This window comes from Cololabis saira, chromosome 22, assembly GCF_033807715.1.
Source record: "Cololabis saira isolate AMF1-May2022 chromosome 22, fColSai1.1, whole genome shotgun sequence".
In the NCBI taxonomy this organism is placed as follows: domain Eukaryota; kingdom Metazoa; phylum Chordata; class Actinopteri; order Beloniformes; family Belonidae; genus Cololabis; species Cololabis saira.
The window spans coordinates 18759810-18775470 of NC_084608.1; the positions used below are offsets into that span (position 1 = coordinate 18759810).

General features: G+C 40.0%; 1 protein-coding gene across 3 annotated transcripts in view; it reads left to right on the forward strand.

Moving 5' to 3' along the window:
- oxsr1b (oxidative stress responsive kinase 1b) overlaps positions 1 to 15661 on the forward strand; it is a 52647-nt gene that overhangs the window by 17833 nt on the left and 19153 nt on the right. For all 3 annotated transcript variants that reach the window (XM_061713216.1, XM_061713218.1, XM_061713217.1), the window contains exons 3-4: positions 2562 to 2670; positions 11140 to 11281. In XM_061713216.1, coding sequence (XP_061569200.1) covers positions 2562 to 2670; positions 11140 to 11281 — 251 coding nt within the window. The remainder of the gene's footprint in view (positions 1 to 2561; positions 2671 to 11139; positions 11282 to 15661) is intronic.

Consider the following 15661-nt stretch of genomic DNA (forward strand, 5'->3'; position numbering starts at 1 on the left):
CTAACTTCTCGATGAATTGTTTTAAATTAAGAATCAAATCAAAATGTTTAATTTTCAAGGATCTTCCTCTTCTTCTCATTGCAGCTGCTTTGTTTAAATTTGAGTGCCATGATTTGATAAAATAGTTGTATATAGATGTTATTTTAAAACATATAAATCTACAGAACATCAAATGTGTGTTTAAAATCACCTCTAATGGACGCTGGAGAGCCAAAGCAAAGAAGGCATGAATAAATGACGGTAATAAAATGCCCCTAATAAACACAACACAGATGGTCATTATGACGGCTCATTTTTCACTCATGGTCAACTGCAGGTTGCCTGGATACAGAGGTTATTACTTAAATGACTGTTATTACTTAATGACTCCATCATTTAATCACCATTCAGTCAGGAGCTGGTGAAATCCTTCCTGGTGCAGAAGTCTTTGTATGTAGCAGCATCAAGATGGGATCATTTTAAAGTTGTATTCATTGATTAATATTAGTCTAAATTCAATTCCAGGCTTAAAACTGGAAGAAAAAGGGATTTTTTCACGGCGAAATCTTCGTTTACACTGACTTGACCCTCCAAGCAAGAATCTGTCTCAGTCTGGGTGTCTGTTGGCACAGAGCGGAGCACCTGCCAACTGTCACAGCTCCGTATCCTCCCTGTTGTCCCTTTGTTTTTTCTTTTCTGCGTTTACTACCCCGCAGTGCTGTGGTGACCTGCTGCTTCACGTTAATGAGGACAGGAGACGGAATAATGAGGGGGTTTTCCTAACAGACTGGATGTTATGAAGCACTCTGTAATCAAAAAACCATGAGTGTCGCGTTGACTCACCTGTTGGTCGACGGATCGTTACGGACCGATCTGACTCCACCTTGTAAATGACTGGCGCTGTGCATCGCTATATCCACCCCTGTTAGGACTGACTTTACCCTCTAAACTCTCTTTCTTTTTATTAAATGACTTTTACATCCTAATGTTATCAGTTGAGGGTTCTTTGCACTCCTCCCTGAAGCCGCTGACTGAGAGCCAGAGCCAGAATGGACGAGTGCACGGCGCCGCCATCCTGCAGCTAATGCACTTTGTGTAGGCGAAGCATTTCTGCTGATGGGATACCTGACTTTGATCTCATACTGTTTGACCCAGAGGTATCATTGATTGAGGCCTTTAACAAATCCTTTTAGCTCGACAGTTAAGGTTTGTTTTTTGACAGATATGTGGTGCATCTGTCAAAAAAAAACAAAAAAAAAATACAAATTCTGAAATATGAAAGAATTGAATAGTTTGTAATGAAAACCCACAATCAAGCAAGACAGATGCTGATGAATCTCTCCTGGTCTTGGTTGAATGTTTAGTAGAACATCAGGCGGGCCACTTTGTGTGACACGTGTTAACTTATTCATACATTTATAAAATCCCTGATTCATTTCTTGACATTTGTTTTACCTGTGCCTGTTTTTGGCCCATAAAATTATCACAAATTAACACATTAACCTCTTTTTGTGTCTTAAAGTTCCCTGTTTTCTCCACTCAGTACTTCAAATTGAAGTTGCAGGCCTTGGCCAGTATTTACTCACTGGGTCCCACCGGGAGCAGAAATGATGCGGTCTGGTTTCACGGCGGTTTTGCTCTATCATCAGCGCAAGTCCAGTCTTAAAAGACTCAGTCCTATGAGACCCCTCTGTAAACTGCCATATTTTAAAACGGGTATATTGTTGTTTATGCCTATTATCCTCCCAGGAACTTAAAGTGTTTGTTTTTGGAAAACCGTAGCAATTTCAGCAGTGGTTGGTTCGATGATGCTGATTCTTGGATAACTACTTTAGCACGATTGTATTGGTTGATGGGGACAAAAGACTTGATTATTGTTTTTCTGCATTGTTTTTCACCTGTCAAGTATTTAAGGGCAGAATGAAAAGCTAAACCTCTGTGGTTCTTCCTCTAATAGTTGTGTTTGTTGAGACTGGAGTGATGGATTAGACCTCTGTGCAAACGTTACCTTTACTCTCCAGTTTTGCAAGCATACACAGACAAAGAAGCATCCCCATCAATCCCACACATAGGAAGCCTTATAGCTGTATAAATGCATGAGGAGCGGCTGTTCTTGCTGCTGTTTTTCTATGCATTACTTCGACGTAGCCCATTTCTCGTCTGACGACTGACGTCATGAAGACGTCGACTCCAGCACTAAACAATGGCTGAGGTGACAAGACAGAGTTGTGCCCATATTTGGTTATTTCCTCCCGTCTTTCTCCACACATTGTGGAAGGAGTCAAATAAGAATATTCGGCTTGTCTGCCGGATTTATTTTTAAAATTATTATTATAATAATTACTAAGTAATGATTAGTGATTAGTTTGTATTATGACTGATCACACTGCCTTCAAATCTTTGAAGAGCTCTAAAAATTGTTTTGTTGCGCTTCAGTGAATGTTCTGTCTTGGATTTACATTAAAAAAAGGCAACGTGACAGTGTGTTAGCAGCTTTATTTGAGCAGCAGTCTGTTGTAAGACAGTGGGACGCAGTTTGAATTAATTAAACTTTCTCCCTCTCATGCTTTTTCCTTCAACAGAAAGAGATTCAGGCCATGAGCCAGTGCCACCACCCCAATATAGTGACTTACTACACCTCCTTCGTTGTAAAGGATGAGCTGTGGCTGGTTATGAAGCTGCTCAGTGGTGGTAAGTGCATACCATTTGTCTCCATTTCCTCTCTAGCCTGTTAACGTTTTTATCCCTCTCTGTCAATTAGATTTCTAGATCATAAACTTAGAAATCAGTTACTTTCATTTTCAAATGAGAAATGTTGAGAAGGGGATCATGGGGATGGTTGCTATTCTTCTTGTTATGATGATTATTATGATTATTATTATTATTAGGAGGCATGGCCCCTCATGATGAGCAGGAAACAACGGAAACCCCGCTCGCAGCGGTTGTTACTGTAGTTGCAGGGAATTTGATAACATGGATTCTCATTGTGTCCCCTACGTGCTGCATCTCCCCCTTGGCTCCAACTCTGTACAGTGGAGGAGCTAATGACAGAGCAGAGGTAATAATAGCCCACATGGCAACCATGTGGCAGCACTGTAATTAACAAGGGGGAAGAACATGAAGAAGGGGCTCCAAGGAGCAGGAGTCTTGAAAATGCAGCGATTGCATCTGTGCGCAATTGTATTGTTCGGTTTTACATAACAATAGTGGCTACTGAGTAATTGTGGTTCATCATTACACTGTGAAGAGGAAGAACTACACCAGACTGGACCTGAAAAAGTTTTTTGCTCATGCAAAAAAAAGAGGGAAAAAAAGTATTCTAATAACTATCTTCTATCAGTCAAGTATACAAGCATAAATGCACACAAATACATTGACAGGCAATGTTTTACAGTCTGTTTTACCCTTCTTTGTTCTTCTCAGGTCCCCCTTTTGTAAACAGTGTCCCGGTGTAACAGATTACATCCAGGTGGCATGCCTGGCTCCCTCGGAAACGCTCCGAAGGGGAGCCTTTTGGCTGCCACCTTGCAGCTGAGCTCAGGGCACTTTGCCTGCCAAGCGACGCTTGAGCAACCAGCCAGCCTCACAGCAGGGGTGGACGCAACTTAAGAAGGCCTCTCTTGTTCCTCTTATTCCAGTTAAACAGACGCCTTTGATGTTTACTTTTATTATGCAGCGTAATTGATAGATAGCCGTGGCAACGTCTGCCATGGAGACGGAGCTCGCCGAGGTCGAGGCCGTACATCATCAGTTAGTGCACGGAGCAGAGCACACCACACTCGAGGAAGGCCAGATCTTGTCTCATTCTCTGGTTTGATGGAGCGTAAGAAGCCCTCCACCCGCTCACCCCGTCCTGTCTTCTTTCTTGTGCCTTTTTAAAAACTGATAATGGCCTGAAAATTGATCAAACAAAGCCCTGGCTCTGTGATACGGAAGAGTATTAGGGCCACTTAAAAAAATAAAAAGAATTCTGAGAAAAAAGTCAGAATTCTAGGCCACTAAAAAAAAAATAATAATTCTGAGAAAAAATTCAGAATTCTGAGAAAAAAGTCAGAATTCTGAGAAAAAAGTCAGAATTCTAGGCCACTAAAAAAAATAAATAATAATTCTGAGAAAAAAGTCAGAATTCTGACTTTAATCTCAGAATTCTGAGAAAAAAGTCAGAATCCATCCATTATCTATACCCGCTTTATCCCTTGCGGGGTGGCGGGGGTCTGCTGGAGCCTATCCCAGCTCATTTCAGTCTTTTTTCTTTTTTCTCAGAATTCTGACTTTTTTCTCAGAATTCTGAGATTAAAGTCAGAATTCTGACTTTTTTCTCAGAATTCTGAGATTAAAGTCAGAATTCTGACTTTTTTCTCAGAATTCTGAGATTAAAGTCAGAATTCTGACTTTTTTCTCAGAATTCTTTTTATTTTTTTTAAGTGGCCCTAATACTCTTCCGTACTGTGAGAATGAGATTTTTTCTTAATTGTTTTTTTTGGAGAAAGTATTAGCAAGAAAGTATCAGCAAGTTGTTTGGAGAAAGTACACCCCTGCATGTCTCAGACCTGATTTAGAATAGGGTGTCAAACTACATGGTGAAGTAGATAATGATAATCCTTATTGAGCAGTGACTCTTCCAGTTAAGACGACCTATCTGAATACTTTGTGGATTTGAACTGAATTGAAGGATGCTTCATACATCCTAAAGAGAGATTATATTGAGGGATGAATTAAAAATAAATGGGTAGGAAATGAGTTAAAGAACTGCCAGAAAGTGTAATATATCAAGGAGTGTAGTTGAAATTGCCAGAGATTTCCATAAATCCATTGGGATTGTTGGGATAAACTCTGTAGAAAACATAACGGGGAACTTCAGAAAGTTCAATATCCAGGGTGCAAAGACACTCCTTCGCAGAAAAACGTACATGTTAATGTTATCTGTTGCTAACAAGAGTCATGTTCACACAGAGATTACAGCATGAAGATTAGAGACCCTATCTCCATTTACGTTTCACTCTCTAGCCATGCATTCAAAGGTGCAAGAGGGATTTTCAGATTTCTCAGCACAGTCCCTTTCCTTGTCTTTTTGATCCACATCCAGCTGACTGTGCTTTTTCTGTCATTCCTGCAATAACTTACATAATGCTGGGTTGCTTTTAGCACATATAGACTCCTCCGGGTTGTTAAGGGAGATAACGGGGTTCTCCGAGGGGCTAATTCCTGCATCGAGGGACAAAGTTACTCTGCTACTACTCTGACAGTGTGGTGGAGCTCTCCAGCAGGTTCAGGTCGTCGTCTCACACCCTTCTGACTCGTCGTTTCACACAGCAGTTAATTCTCCTCTGTTACGTCTCTGTTACTACTTCTCAGCCAGGACTGAGGGGCAACAGAGCAGAATGAAATGTCACACTGCTCAGCTTCTGTGCCTTTCACACGGCACAGCGAGATGGAATAAAGGCACTACAGAGGGGGGAAAAACTGACTGTGTGAATTATAACTTCTCTTCATCTGTGCTCCCATTTTTATCCACCAGTGTTGTCACATTCTGCAGGAAGATTTAGAAAAGAGGTTTAAGCCTGTTCCTCCTTGCTCTCCTCTTCACTCCTGCTCAACCTCCCAGACATCTGTCTGGATCCAGGCATTTCTGGGGCTTTAAAACTCGCTTTGCTGCTCCCATATGTAATTATTTTTGCCACTGTCATGGTTACTCATTGTACCAGGTGTTGAGAAATGTCAAATATTTAAACTGCTGGGCATCCAAACTGATGTAGATAAATGTTCAGGAATTAGTGTTATCATGGGGGGAAAATCCCAGAAACTAATGATTTTTCAAAGGAGAGAAGGATGTCATACACTGTAAGAAAAAAATGTTGTTTTTACGGAATAAAACTGGCAGCTGTGGTTGCCAGAATAATACTGTAAAAGATACAGCGGATTGTAAAACACATTACAGAACAACCTGTACATTTTACAATTTAAAACTTTAATCCTTTACAAAAAAACTATTTATGTACAAAACTGGTCAATTCAACATCCATTTTCAGCCAAATTAGCATGACTACACCTCCATTAAAGCTATTTTCTCCTGTACAATTTATGGTCAGCCATTGCTTATTTTACATCTAATCCCATTAAATGTCACTGGAAAACATCAAAATAGAGGCATTATTAATCGGTAAAAGCCTCATTATAAGACAGTAATTTGACTGAATGTTTCCGCTTATTTTATTAAAAATTTGTGTGTTGTGTAATATATTTTGTAGTATTAATGGCGGCGTTTTGTTGTGAAATAAACATCTACATACTATCATAGAATTCTTTGAGTAATGTCTTAATTAAATGAGTTATTACCAGTTAGACAGACAATCTTTGACACAATGTCAACAAAGATTTTCATCTGTAACATTTACGGTCCTTCACCATTGCTATTTCACAGTTTTTTACCGGTAATTTCTACAGGCTTTTCTTACAGTGTACTGTTCGTGTTAACATTTACAAATACTGGAATTAGTGCACATTTTCTTCTTTCTAGCTTGTAATCTTGACTTCAGTGGCAGACACCACCCTTAACTACCACAATAGTTATTAACATGATGAAAAATGCATCCTAGATTTCCAAGGATATTTGCAAAGTGCTAGTCATGTGCTATTTTATCCCGCTGATGCACTGCAAATGCAGCATTTCAGTGTTCACCTGGCAGGGCCAACATCAGGAGATTAAAGTGTTATTCACTAAGATTCCCGCTTTAGTTGTTGACCTTGAATCACTGACCTACTCGTTCTTATCAAGGATTTGTCATAGATGGTGTACACACCCAAGGTTCATCACCGCGCGATAATAATCTTGTTGAGAGGAGCTCAGATCTTAACTTAAGTCTGACCTTTCCAACAAGTCCCTTCAAGACCAAGGCCCTTGTGCGTGTGCTGCAGGCACCGGCGCTTTCAAGAAATATTTGTACTGACTGTGATTTGTTGGCAAGCCTTTAGTTCAAGGGGTGCATAACCGCTGACTGAATACTTATCGGAGAGACATCCACCGAAACCCGCTGGGAAGGAAAAAATCTGTCATGCCTTTGCAAACAGAGGAATGCTTTTCCCACCTTAATGTCACAGCTATGCGCCTTTGGTCAAATGAAACCACCTGTTATTTTCAAAACCACACACTATACTAGTAGTGTGTAAGGACTGCATGTAGTATGTGAAATGGTTTACTACATTCCTGTCTCACATCCAGTACTTCACTATTACACTCCCACATAGGGTTGCCACCCGTACCGTAAAATACGGAATTGTCCTTTATTTGAGAAAAAAATGTTGCGTCCCGTATTGAACTAATACGGGACACAATTTGTACCGTATTTTCATTAACCTTTACACCATATTCTAGTTGAATTATTGAAATAAATTAACTTTTACACCATATTCTAGTTGAATTATTGAAATAAATTAACTTTTACACCATATTCTAGTTGAATTATTGAAATAAATTAACTTTTACACCATATTCTAGTTGAATTATTGAAATAAATTAACCTTTACACCATATTCTAGTTGAATTATTGAAATAAATTAACTTTTACACCATATTCTAGGTGAATTATTGAAATAAATTAACTTTTACACCATATTCTAGGTGAATTATTGAAATAAATTAACTTTTACACCATATTCTAGTTGAATTATTGAAATAAGTTAACTTTTACACCATATTCTAGTTGAATTATTGAAATAAGTTAACTTTTACACCATATTCTAGTTGAATTATTGAAATAAATTAACTTTTACACCATATTCTAGTTGAATTATTGAAATAAATTAACTTTTACACCATATTCTTCACCTGTAGGCTATATTACATCTAGGCTGATATGGACATACAGAGCATAGGAGGCTATTTCAGTTGCTAGTATGGTTGTCTGTCTGTACAGTCATGCAAGTTCAATGCTATTAAAGCACTTTAAACTTTAAATCAAAGCATGTTGTTTTTTCATATAAAATAAACACATTTTTATTCAGTTTAGAAGTTTTGGGGCTTTTTTTTTGGCTCCTGCACTGCTGAAATCGGGGCGTCCCTTATTTCTATTTCTGAAAGGTGGCAACCCTACTCCCACAGGTGGTCGTCAGGTGGGCTTGAAGGGCTGATAGTTACACTCAACGAATACAGACTATTGTCATTACATTTCCATTGACAGGCGAAATGATCATTTATCAACTCTTGCATCGTATTTGACTCTCCTTATTTGTCTTGGGTAATTTATTGACCGTTTTGATAGGGGCTTCTTTCAGCCTGTGCCAAAACTGCTGTTTCTACTCCCCCATGCCCTGCTGCATCCCCCCTCGTGCCTTATCCTCACTTTCCTTTGCCAGCTTCACTTGGCATTTCACACGGGCCTTTAACACAATTGGCAGCAGCTCTCGTGTCCTTCGTCGACTTCCTTATCCTGCCCCTCCCCATCTTTTTCTCTATCATCCTCTCGCTTGGTCTCAGTGGTCCCGGTCTAACCAGAAAAACAGAGGGACTGTTAGACGTTGACTCTAGATAGAAGTGTCAAAGCCCCAGCTTTTTAAATGATCGATGGTTTTTACTTTTAAGTCTCAATAAGGGGAAAAGATTTGCTTCATCCGGTATTTAACTGAAGCAATGATTTGTCATCTTCCCCAGTTTGTGCATGCTCTGTGGTGAACTCTGCTGTCATGACTTAATTTGCTCCCTGTGATTTGAATAAACTCTTCCTCTAGGACTCAAGTCAGGCAGCATTCAAATTAAGTCGACGCTATCTCGCCTGTCCCATGCAAAAGAAAGCTTTTGGATTGTTAACCTGTCGGTGTCGGCTTCCTGATGAGCGATGAGGAGTTCAGTGAGATCAATCTGAGAGGGGATGGTATTCACTGGGTCTCCAGAGCCCTGCAGCATCCTGCATGTGTGTTTCAACATGTCTCATTTCCACCTCAAAGAACACTTGTGTATGACATTTTGTGGGAAACTTCTGGCAGTTTTTTTCTAATTACAATAACACAAAAGAGATTTTTTTTTTCTTCTTTTTTTTTTTAAGCGATTTTTAGAGATATCGGTGTCCTTGCAGGGCAACTGTTCTTCCCTTTTTCAGTCTTTATTCTGATCTTATCCAGCAAACCTCAGGCACTGGTTAATGACTTAAGTTTTTTTTTTTTTTAAATTCCAGTTAAGAAACTGAATTAGCACAGATTGTCAAAGTGAAAAAGTAATTAATATAATGACATAAGTAAATGTGGCGTATTGTGGGAGGAAGTGCCCAGTGACTCATTAACTCACTCTCTTATTTGGTCAAATTAATTTGCGAGGTCATTACGACTACATTTCCTCCTAATTTGGACTTCATTTTCCCCGCCGTCCCCCAGGGCTCGGCTCGCTGTCACCTGTCGCTTCACGTCTCTTCCTCTCCCCCCTCCAGCCATTTCAGACATGAAAATTAGAGTGGGTGCAGAAGCGCCGAGTGAAGGGAGGGCTGCATGAAGGAGGAACAAAGGACGATAAAAGTTAAGCTTTTTTCCCCTCGGTGAGCTTCAAAACAAGCTTCTACATCAGAGACCAAAACTGAATTCTTCTCATTCACCTCTCTCACTCTATGCCGATTATTTTCCCACCGCTTCTCTTTTCTTTTTTTGCACTCTCTTTAAATGTTTTTATCTCCCCCCTCCCTCACTGCTGAGTCACAGTGTTTGCAGTCAGTCCACAAAGATCCCATTAAACTCTCCTTGGCCTCCCTATCTTGTTGTGTCTACGCCTGCAGCTGCTTTGGCTCGCCTCAGGTAGCCCATCACTCCTCTGGGTAATTCAGCGAGTCCTGGACTTTGTGTCTCCAGGTGAGAACATGATTCAGAAACAAATTAATATCTTCACACTATCACAAAAAAAAAAAAAACGGTAAATGTAATCTTGGTGTTGCATTATGAACCATTTCTGGATCGTTTCAAGCAAGTTGTGCTTAAATGTGCAAGTCTTGCAGTTGAAGTTGTGTTTGCAAGAGTCGGACAGATGAATGCAGTGTGATGTTTGTGTTGCCGTCTCGTCGCAGCACAATAAAGCTTGTCAGGCAACTAGTATTCTTTTTGCTGCGATGCTTTGTCCCCGTGCAACCAGTGTTGCACTATTTTTCTGTCGTAGCGAATGCAAATAGTGGTCCTCTTTTCAAAGACTTGCTATTTACCCCGTGAAGAGTCGCACAAAGGAAATGGTATACTGACAGCAGTCTGACTTTTCAACAAGTGTGCTCCTTTATGCAGCAGGAGCTGGGCGGTGGGAGGGATGGTGACCTGTCTCTTTGCTCCTATAAACAGGTCAGGTCAGTTAAAAGTGCCACACTGGCCTCTTACATTCAGCGAAGACAAAGACAACACTTTGACTATAGCCACAAATAACTGTTCCACCTGTTTCAGTACAGATCTCTGCAGACGTGTGCTGCATTACATCCATATAAACTGTTATCTCCAATGCTGCACTTTGTTTATTAAAAGTCAATGAGCTTATTTGAACCGCAGAGGGGTTCAATTCTGGTGCAGCGTCAGTGATAATGATCTACTTACAAGCTTTTAATGTATCATTAAGATGAAGCTTATTGGATGGAAAACCCCACCCCCCCTGGAACTGTGCTGCATTTTCATTCAGACTTCAAACACCACTGACTATAAAGGTGAAATTTAAAACAAAAAAAACAGGATTTACTCTTTGAAATACATGACTGATTCTTTTCTCTTTTTTTGTTCCCTCTATCACTGGTTTGTTTTTTGCACAACCGCAAATTAGAAGGTTGTGCTCCTGTTTACAGCAAAATCATTGGTTTTTTCCGCCTCCCTGAAATCCATTTTAGTGGAACTGGGGAAAGACATCTTGTATGCCCCAAATCCAATTTACATGATAAGATTATAAGTTAGTTATCTTGAATGAACGTCAATTCACAAAAAAAGTTTGGAGTTTTATGTTTGGTTAACAAATGCTATAGGCTATACCAAGAGGGCTTCATGTCTGTAGGTACTTCATCATCAGTTATTTAAAGCCCCATGTTATAGAAGTTGATTGCTGAATGTTTCTGTTTTTCTGACATTTTTGTGGGCGCACATGTACTTTTCAGCAAAAGAAAAAACGAGGCCCTCAAATCCAACAGCTTTATCAACCAGTTTGGCTTGTCTGCGTTCCAGGCTCAGTCCTCGACGTGATCAAGCACATCATCTCACGGGGCGAGCACAAGACGGGCGTCCTGGACGAAGCCAGCATAGCCACGGTGTTGAAAGACGTGCTGGAGGGTCTGGAGTACTTACACAAGAATGGACAAATTCACAGGTACGTTCCCCCTTCAGGTCGGTCTCCTAATAAAACTGACACAGGGCTTTTTCATCAGTAAATATGCAGGCTTTATCGAACTTTAACTTGAGGGTCTTTGAAGAAGAAATCCATAACTCTGGCTTAGACTTTGGCCCCTCTGTATGTTCCCTAATAAGTATTAATAAGTAAAGTACATTCACTGCAGTGCAACCTTACAGGACTGTCTCAGAAAATTAGAATATTGTGATTTTCTGTAATGCAATTACAAAAACAAAAATGTCATACATTCTGGATTCATTACAAATCAACTGAAATATTGCAAGCCTTTTATTATTTTAATATTGCTGATCATGGCTTACAGCTTAAGAAAACTCAAATATCCTATCTCAAAAAATTAGAATATTCTGGGAATCTTAATCTTAAACTGTAAACCATAATCGGCAATATTAAAATAACAAAAGGCTTGCAATATTTCAGTTGATTTGTAATTAATCCAGAATGTATGACATTTTTGTTTTTTTAATTGCATTACAGAAAATAAAGAACTTTATCACAATATTCTAATTTTCTGAGACAGTCCTGTAGGTGCAAAACGTTGTTTCTTGCTCTTCAAAACCCATTTGTTGTGTTAAAACATAATAGAATTAGCTGATTATTGTGGGTCTTATCTTAGACAAAGAACAAAATGTACATTTGTCACCATGCCACTATTGGATAAAACTAGAGGCAAAAAGAAATGAATCATGTGGGCAATTCTAACTCCCCCTTACTGCTTCCATGGGATTTAAGCGGGTGAAATGCAGCCTTTCGCTGCTACCTTGCTGAACTGATCATTAGCACCTGTGTACAGCTCTATGAAAGTCAATGTTTTAGCAGCTTGCAGGTTCAGGTGTCTGTTAACAAAATGCCAAAAGGGAAAGAAATAAGGAAGGATCTCGGAGAAGCAGTTGTTAATGCACATCAGGCTGGAAAGGGCTTTAAAATCTTTGCCAAACAATGGAATTAAGAGTTTTACAATGACAATACAGTTGTCAATCTGACCAGGCGTGGATGGAGAAATGGAAAATTAACCAAGAGCTACATCTCTAACTCTACAGGCCTTAGTCAGCATGTTAAATGTCAAAGTCTGTGACGGCATAGTTAAAAGAAGACGTGTGAATTATTTGGAAGGGTTTCTGGTCTAAAAAGAAGCATTACTGAGGTTTGACTAACTGTATCTGAACAAACCGCAAGCCTAAAGTGGAGTTGTTTGGCCTGAATGCCCGGCACCATTATTGGTGAAAACCAGCCACAGCATTTCAGCAGAAACGGCTCATACCCACAGTGGACGGGTGATGCTTTGTGGCTGTTTGCAACCACAGATCCTAGTGAGATTGTGCTCAGTGAGTTGAACGTGAACTCTGTACACCAGAGAGCAGATGTGAGGCCGACTGTCCCACAGCTAAAGCGTGGTCAAAATTAGCTCATGCTGCAGGACAGTGAAGTAAAACAGAAAATCCACATCAGAATGGCTCAAAAATGAAAGAATCAAGGTTATGGAATGACCTAGTCGAAGTGCAGATCTCAACTTTACTGAATGGTGTAGCAGGACCTTTTTAAAAAGAGCTACGAATGAACAAATGCTCAAACACCTCAATGGACTGAAGCAATGTTGTAAAGACAAATGGATCAAAACTCCACAACACAATTTCAGAGCTTGATGAAGTCAAGCAGGAGATGACCACTTCAAGGTGGATCTGCAACGTCCCTTTTTTAACCCCTAATTTTTGTCAAATAAATAATGGCAATCATGTGGGAAAAACATGTCAGAGGTTGTGTTTATATAATACTGAAATCCACCGTTAACAGAAGATTTTAATTATGTTTTTACATTAAAAGCAAACAAAAAAACCCATGGGATTAAAAGGGGGGGGGCTCACTTCTGCAGGTGACTACTGTATATGCCACTAATGAATCAATGAAACACATCAATGAGGAATTAAACATTTGTATGAGACTAATATAATGTTATGTTTATTTCACACCATTTTAAAATTTAAGCTTCAAGAGGCATCCTGATGTAAAATCTTCACCAGTGCTGGTGTGAAAACATGCTGGATGTTCCAGACCAGACCCCCCTGTTATTGTCTACCTACAGTACGACCCTTTTACCAGCAGCGGCTAGACACCTACAAGCGCTCCACCCAGAGATCTTCATGCAGCTGTCTTTTGCCTAGCCCTGCTGACCCTGCAAAGAAAGAAAAAAAAAATGCACACAACCATTGTTTACACAATTGGTTCCCTGCTTGAACATCCTGGCTCCCACTGCAGCTCCGTCTCTTCACTTTTCACGGTTCATCCTGCGTAGAACAATGCACGATGGGAAGCTAGTTGCTGTCGAGAAATATCCTGCTGTCTAGTTTTAGAAGTTGGCATCCTCACATCCACACACTTTCTAGAGGACATTTTAGTGGTACAGGTTGATGAGTTTCTTTTTTTTTTTTTTTTTTTTTAATACTTTTTTTATTATTTTTTCAATTTTATGTGTACAAACATTAGAATAGAACAAAATGACACACAACAAAACATAAAAAGAAAATTAAAAGAAAAAAAGAAAAGAAAACCCCACCCCAAACCAACAGAAATCGCTGCGCAGTACGTACATGTATGCATAAAATGAATAAGTAAAATAGGTAAAATTAAGAGACAGGTAAATGAAGAGCACATACATGGGATAAGTGAAAGAAAGAATAGGCAGTCCTCATCCTTCAGGGGCAGAAGCTGAGTTAAGGCTTCTGTAAGAAGGAGTGCAATGGTTCCCAGATCCTCCAAAACTTGTCCGATTTGTGATGAAGGTCATGGGTCAACTTCTCGAGAGGAATAAGAGCAGAAATCTGTGACATCCACATGTCGACTGTAGGGACCTGGGGAGTGGAGCACCGCAGCAAGATACATTTTTTAGCCAGGAACAAAATAATTATCAGCAGAGATTTGGTGTCCGTGTCCAAAAAATTGTCTGGAGCAACATGGTTAAGCAAAAAGAAAGAAGGAGTCAGCGAGAGCTGTTTACCAGTGACCTCCTGGATTACAGAGTGAACCCCCTTCCAGAAAACCTGGATGTGGTCACATGACCAAAACAAATGGATAAATGTACCTTTGATTAGTTTCAGTATGTATAAAGTTTTGCAGGGAAGAGGTTTGAAGGCAGCTGTTTTGTAGCATGAAGAAGAAGCAGCATATCGTGTGGTATTCAGTGTGTTTTCACACTAACCGTAACCCGACCTGTGCTGGTTCCGCCTCCCTCCCGTTAACTACTGCTTATCTGAGTTTGGGTCACGGGACCCCAGCGCGGGGTCCAGACCTCCCTCTCCCCAGCCGCCTCCTCTACTCCTTCTGGGGGATTACCGAGTATTTCCCAAGACAGCCAGGGGATGTAATCTCTCCAGCGAGTCCTGGTTCTGCCCCGGGGCCTCGTCTCGGTTGCACATGTCTGAAACAGCTCCCCGGGGCGCCACACAGGGTCATCCTTAACAGATGCCCGAGCCACCTCAGCGAACTCTCCTTGGCGTGGAGCAGCAGCTCACACAGAGACTTTCCCCAATGACAGAACTTCTCACCCCGTCTCCAAGTGAGACTCCAGCGGGAGAAACTCATTTCAGTCACTTGCACTTTTCTTTCTCACTTCCCACAGTTTGCGATCATACGTGAAAGTGGGAACACAGACTGGCGGATAGACTAAGAGCCTTTCCTTTTGGTCGACTTTTACTATCCCATGCAGATTAATTCATGCTATGACTTCACCGTTTAATTAGGTCAGACATACGGTGGCACTGACTGCCACTTTGACTCGTAAAGGTCAGGGATAAGACTGAGATGAAACAATATACTTAACTAATGAAACTGCAGCAAGTGATCCAGAAGAATGGGAAGTAATTTTCCTTTGGTTGTAAAGCTGTACATATGATATAGGTATTGGGTGTTGAGATTGCATGCATCTCCCAAAGTGCTGCAAGACCTCTGTGAGTGAATCAACACTTACCAGGTTGATGATGCTTACGAGTTACTTTATTCATATGTATTAGGGGTGTGACAATATATCGTGCCACGAAATTTCGCGATACAAAAACGTCACAATAAGTGTCGTGGAGGTGACAAAGTGTATCGCGATATTGGGTTATTAATATTAATCTATTGTGTTGACTAGTACACATTTCACATTAAGGTGAGCATGAATCAATCTTTTTTATGATGTAAAATTGTATGTATTTATTTACTTTTATTTATTTATTTAATTTTAGTTGTTAAATTAGTAAGAAAAAAGTCAAATCATACATGAGAGAAACTATTCAGTTTGTGGCAAAATATTTTTATTGTATGAAACTGAAGATGCATAATGCAAACCTGACATTTACTTTTAGT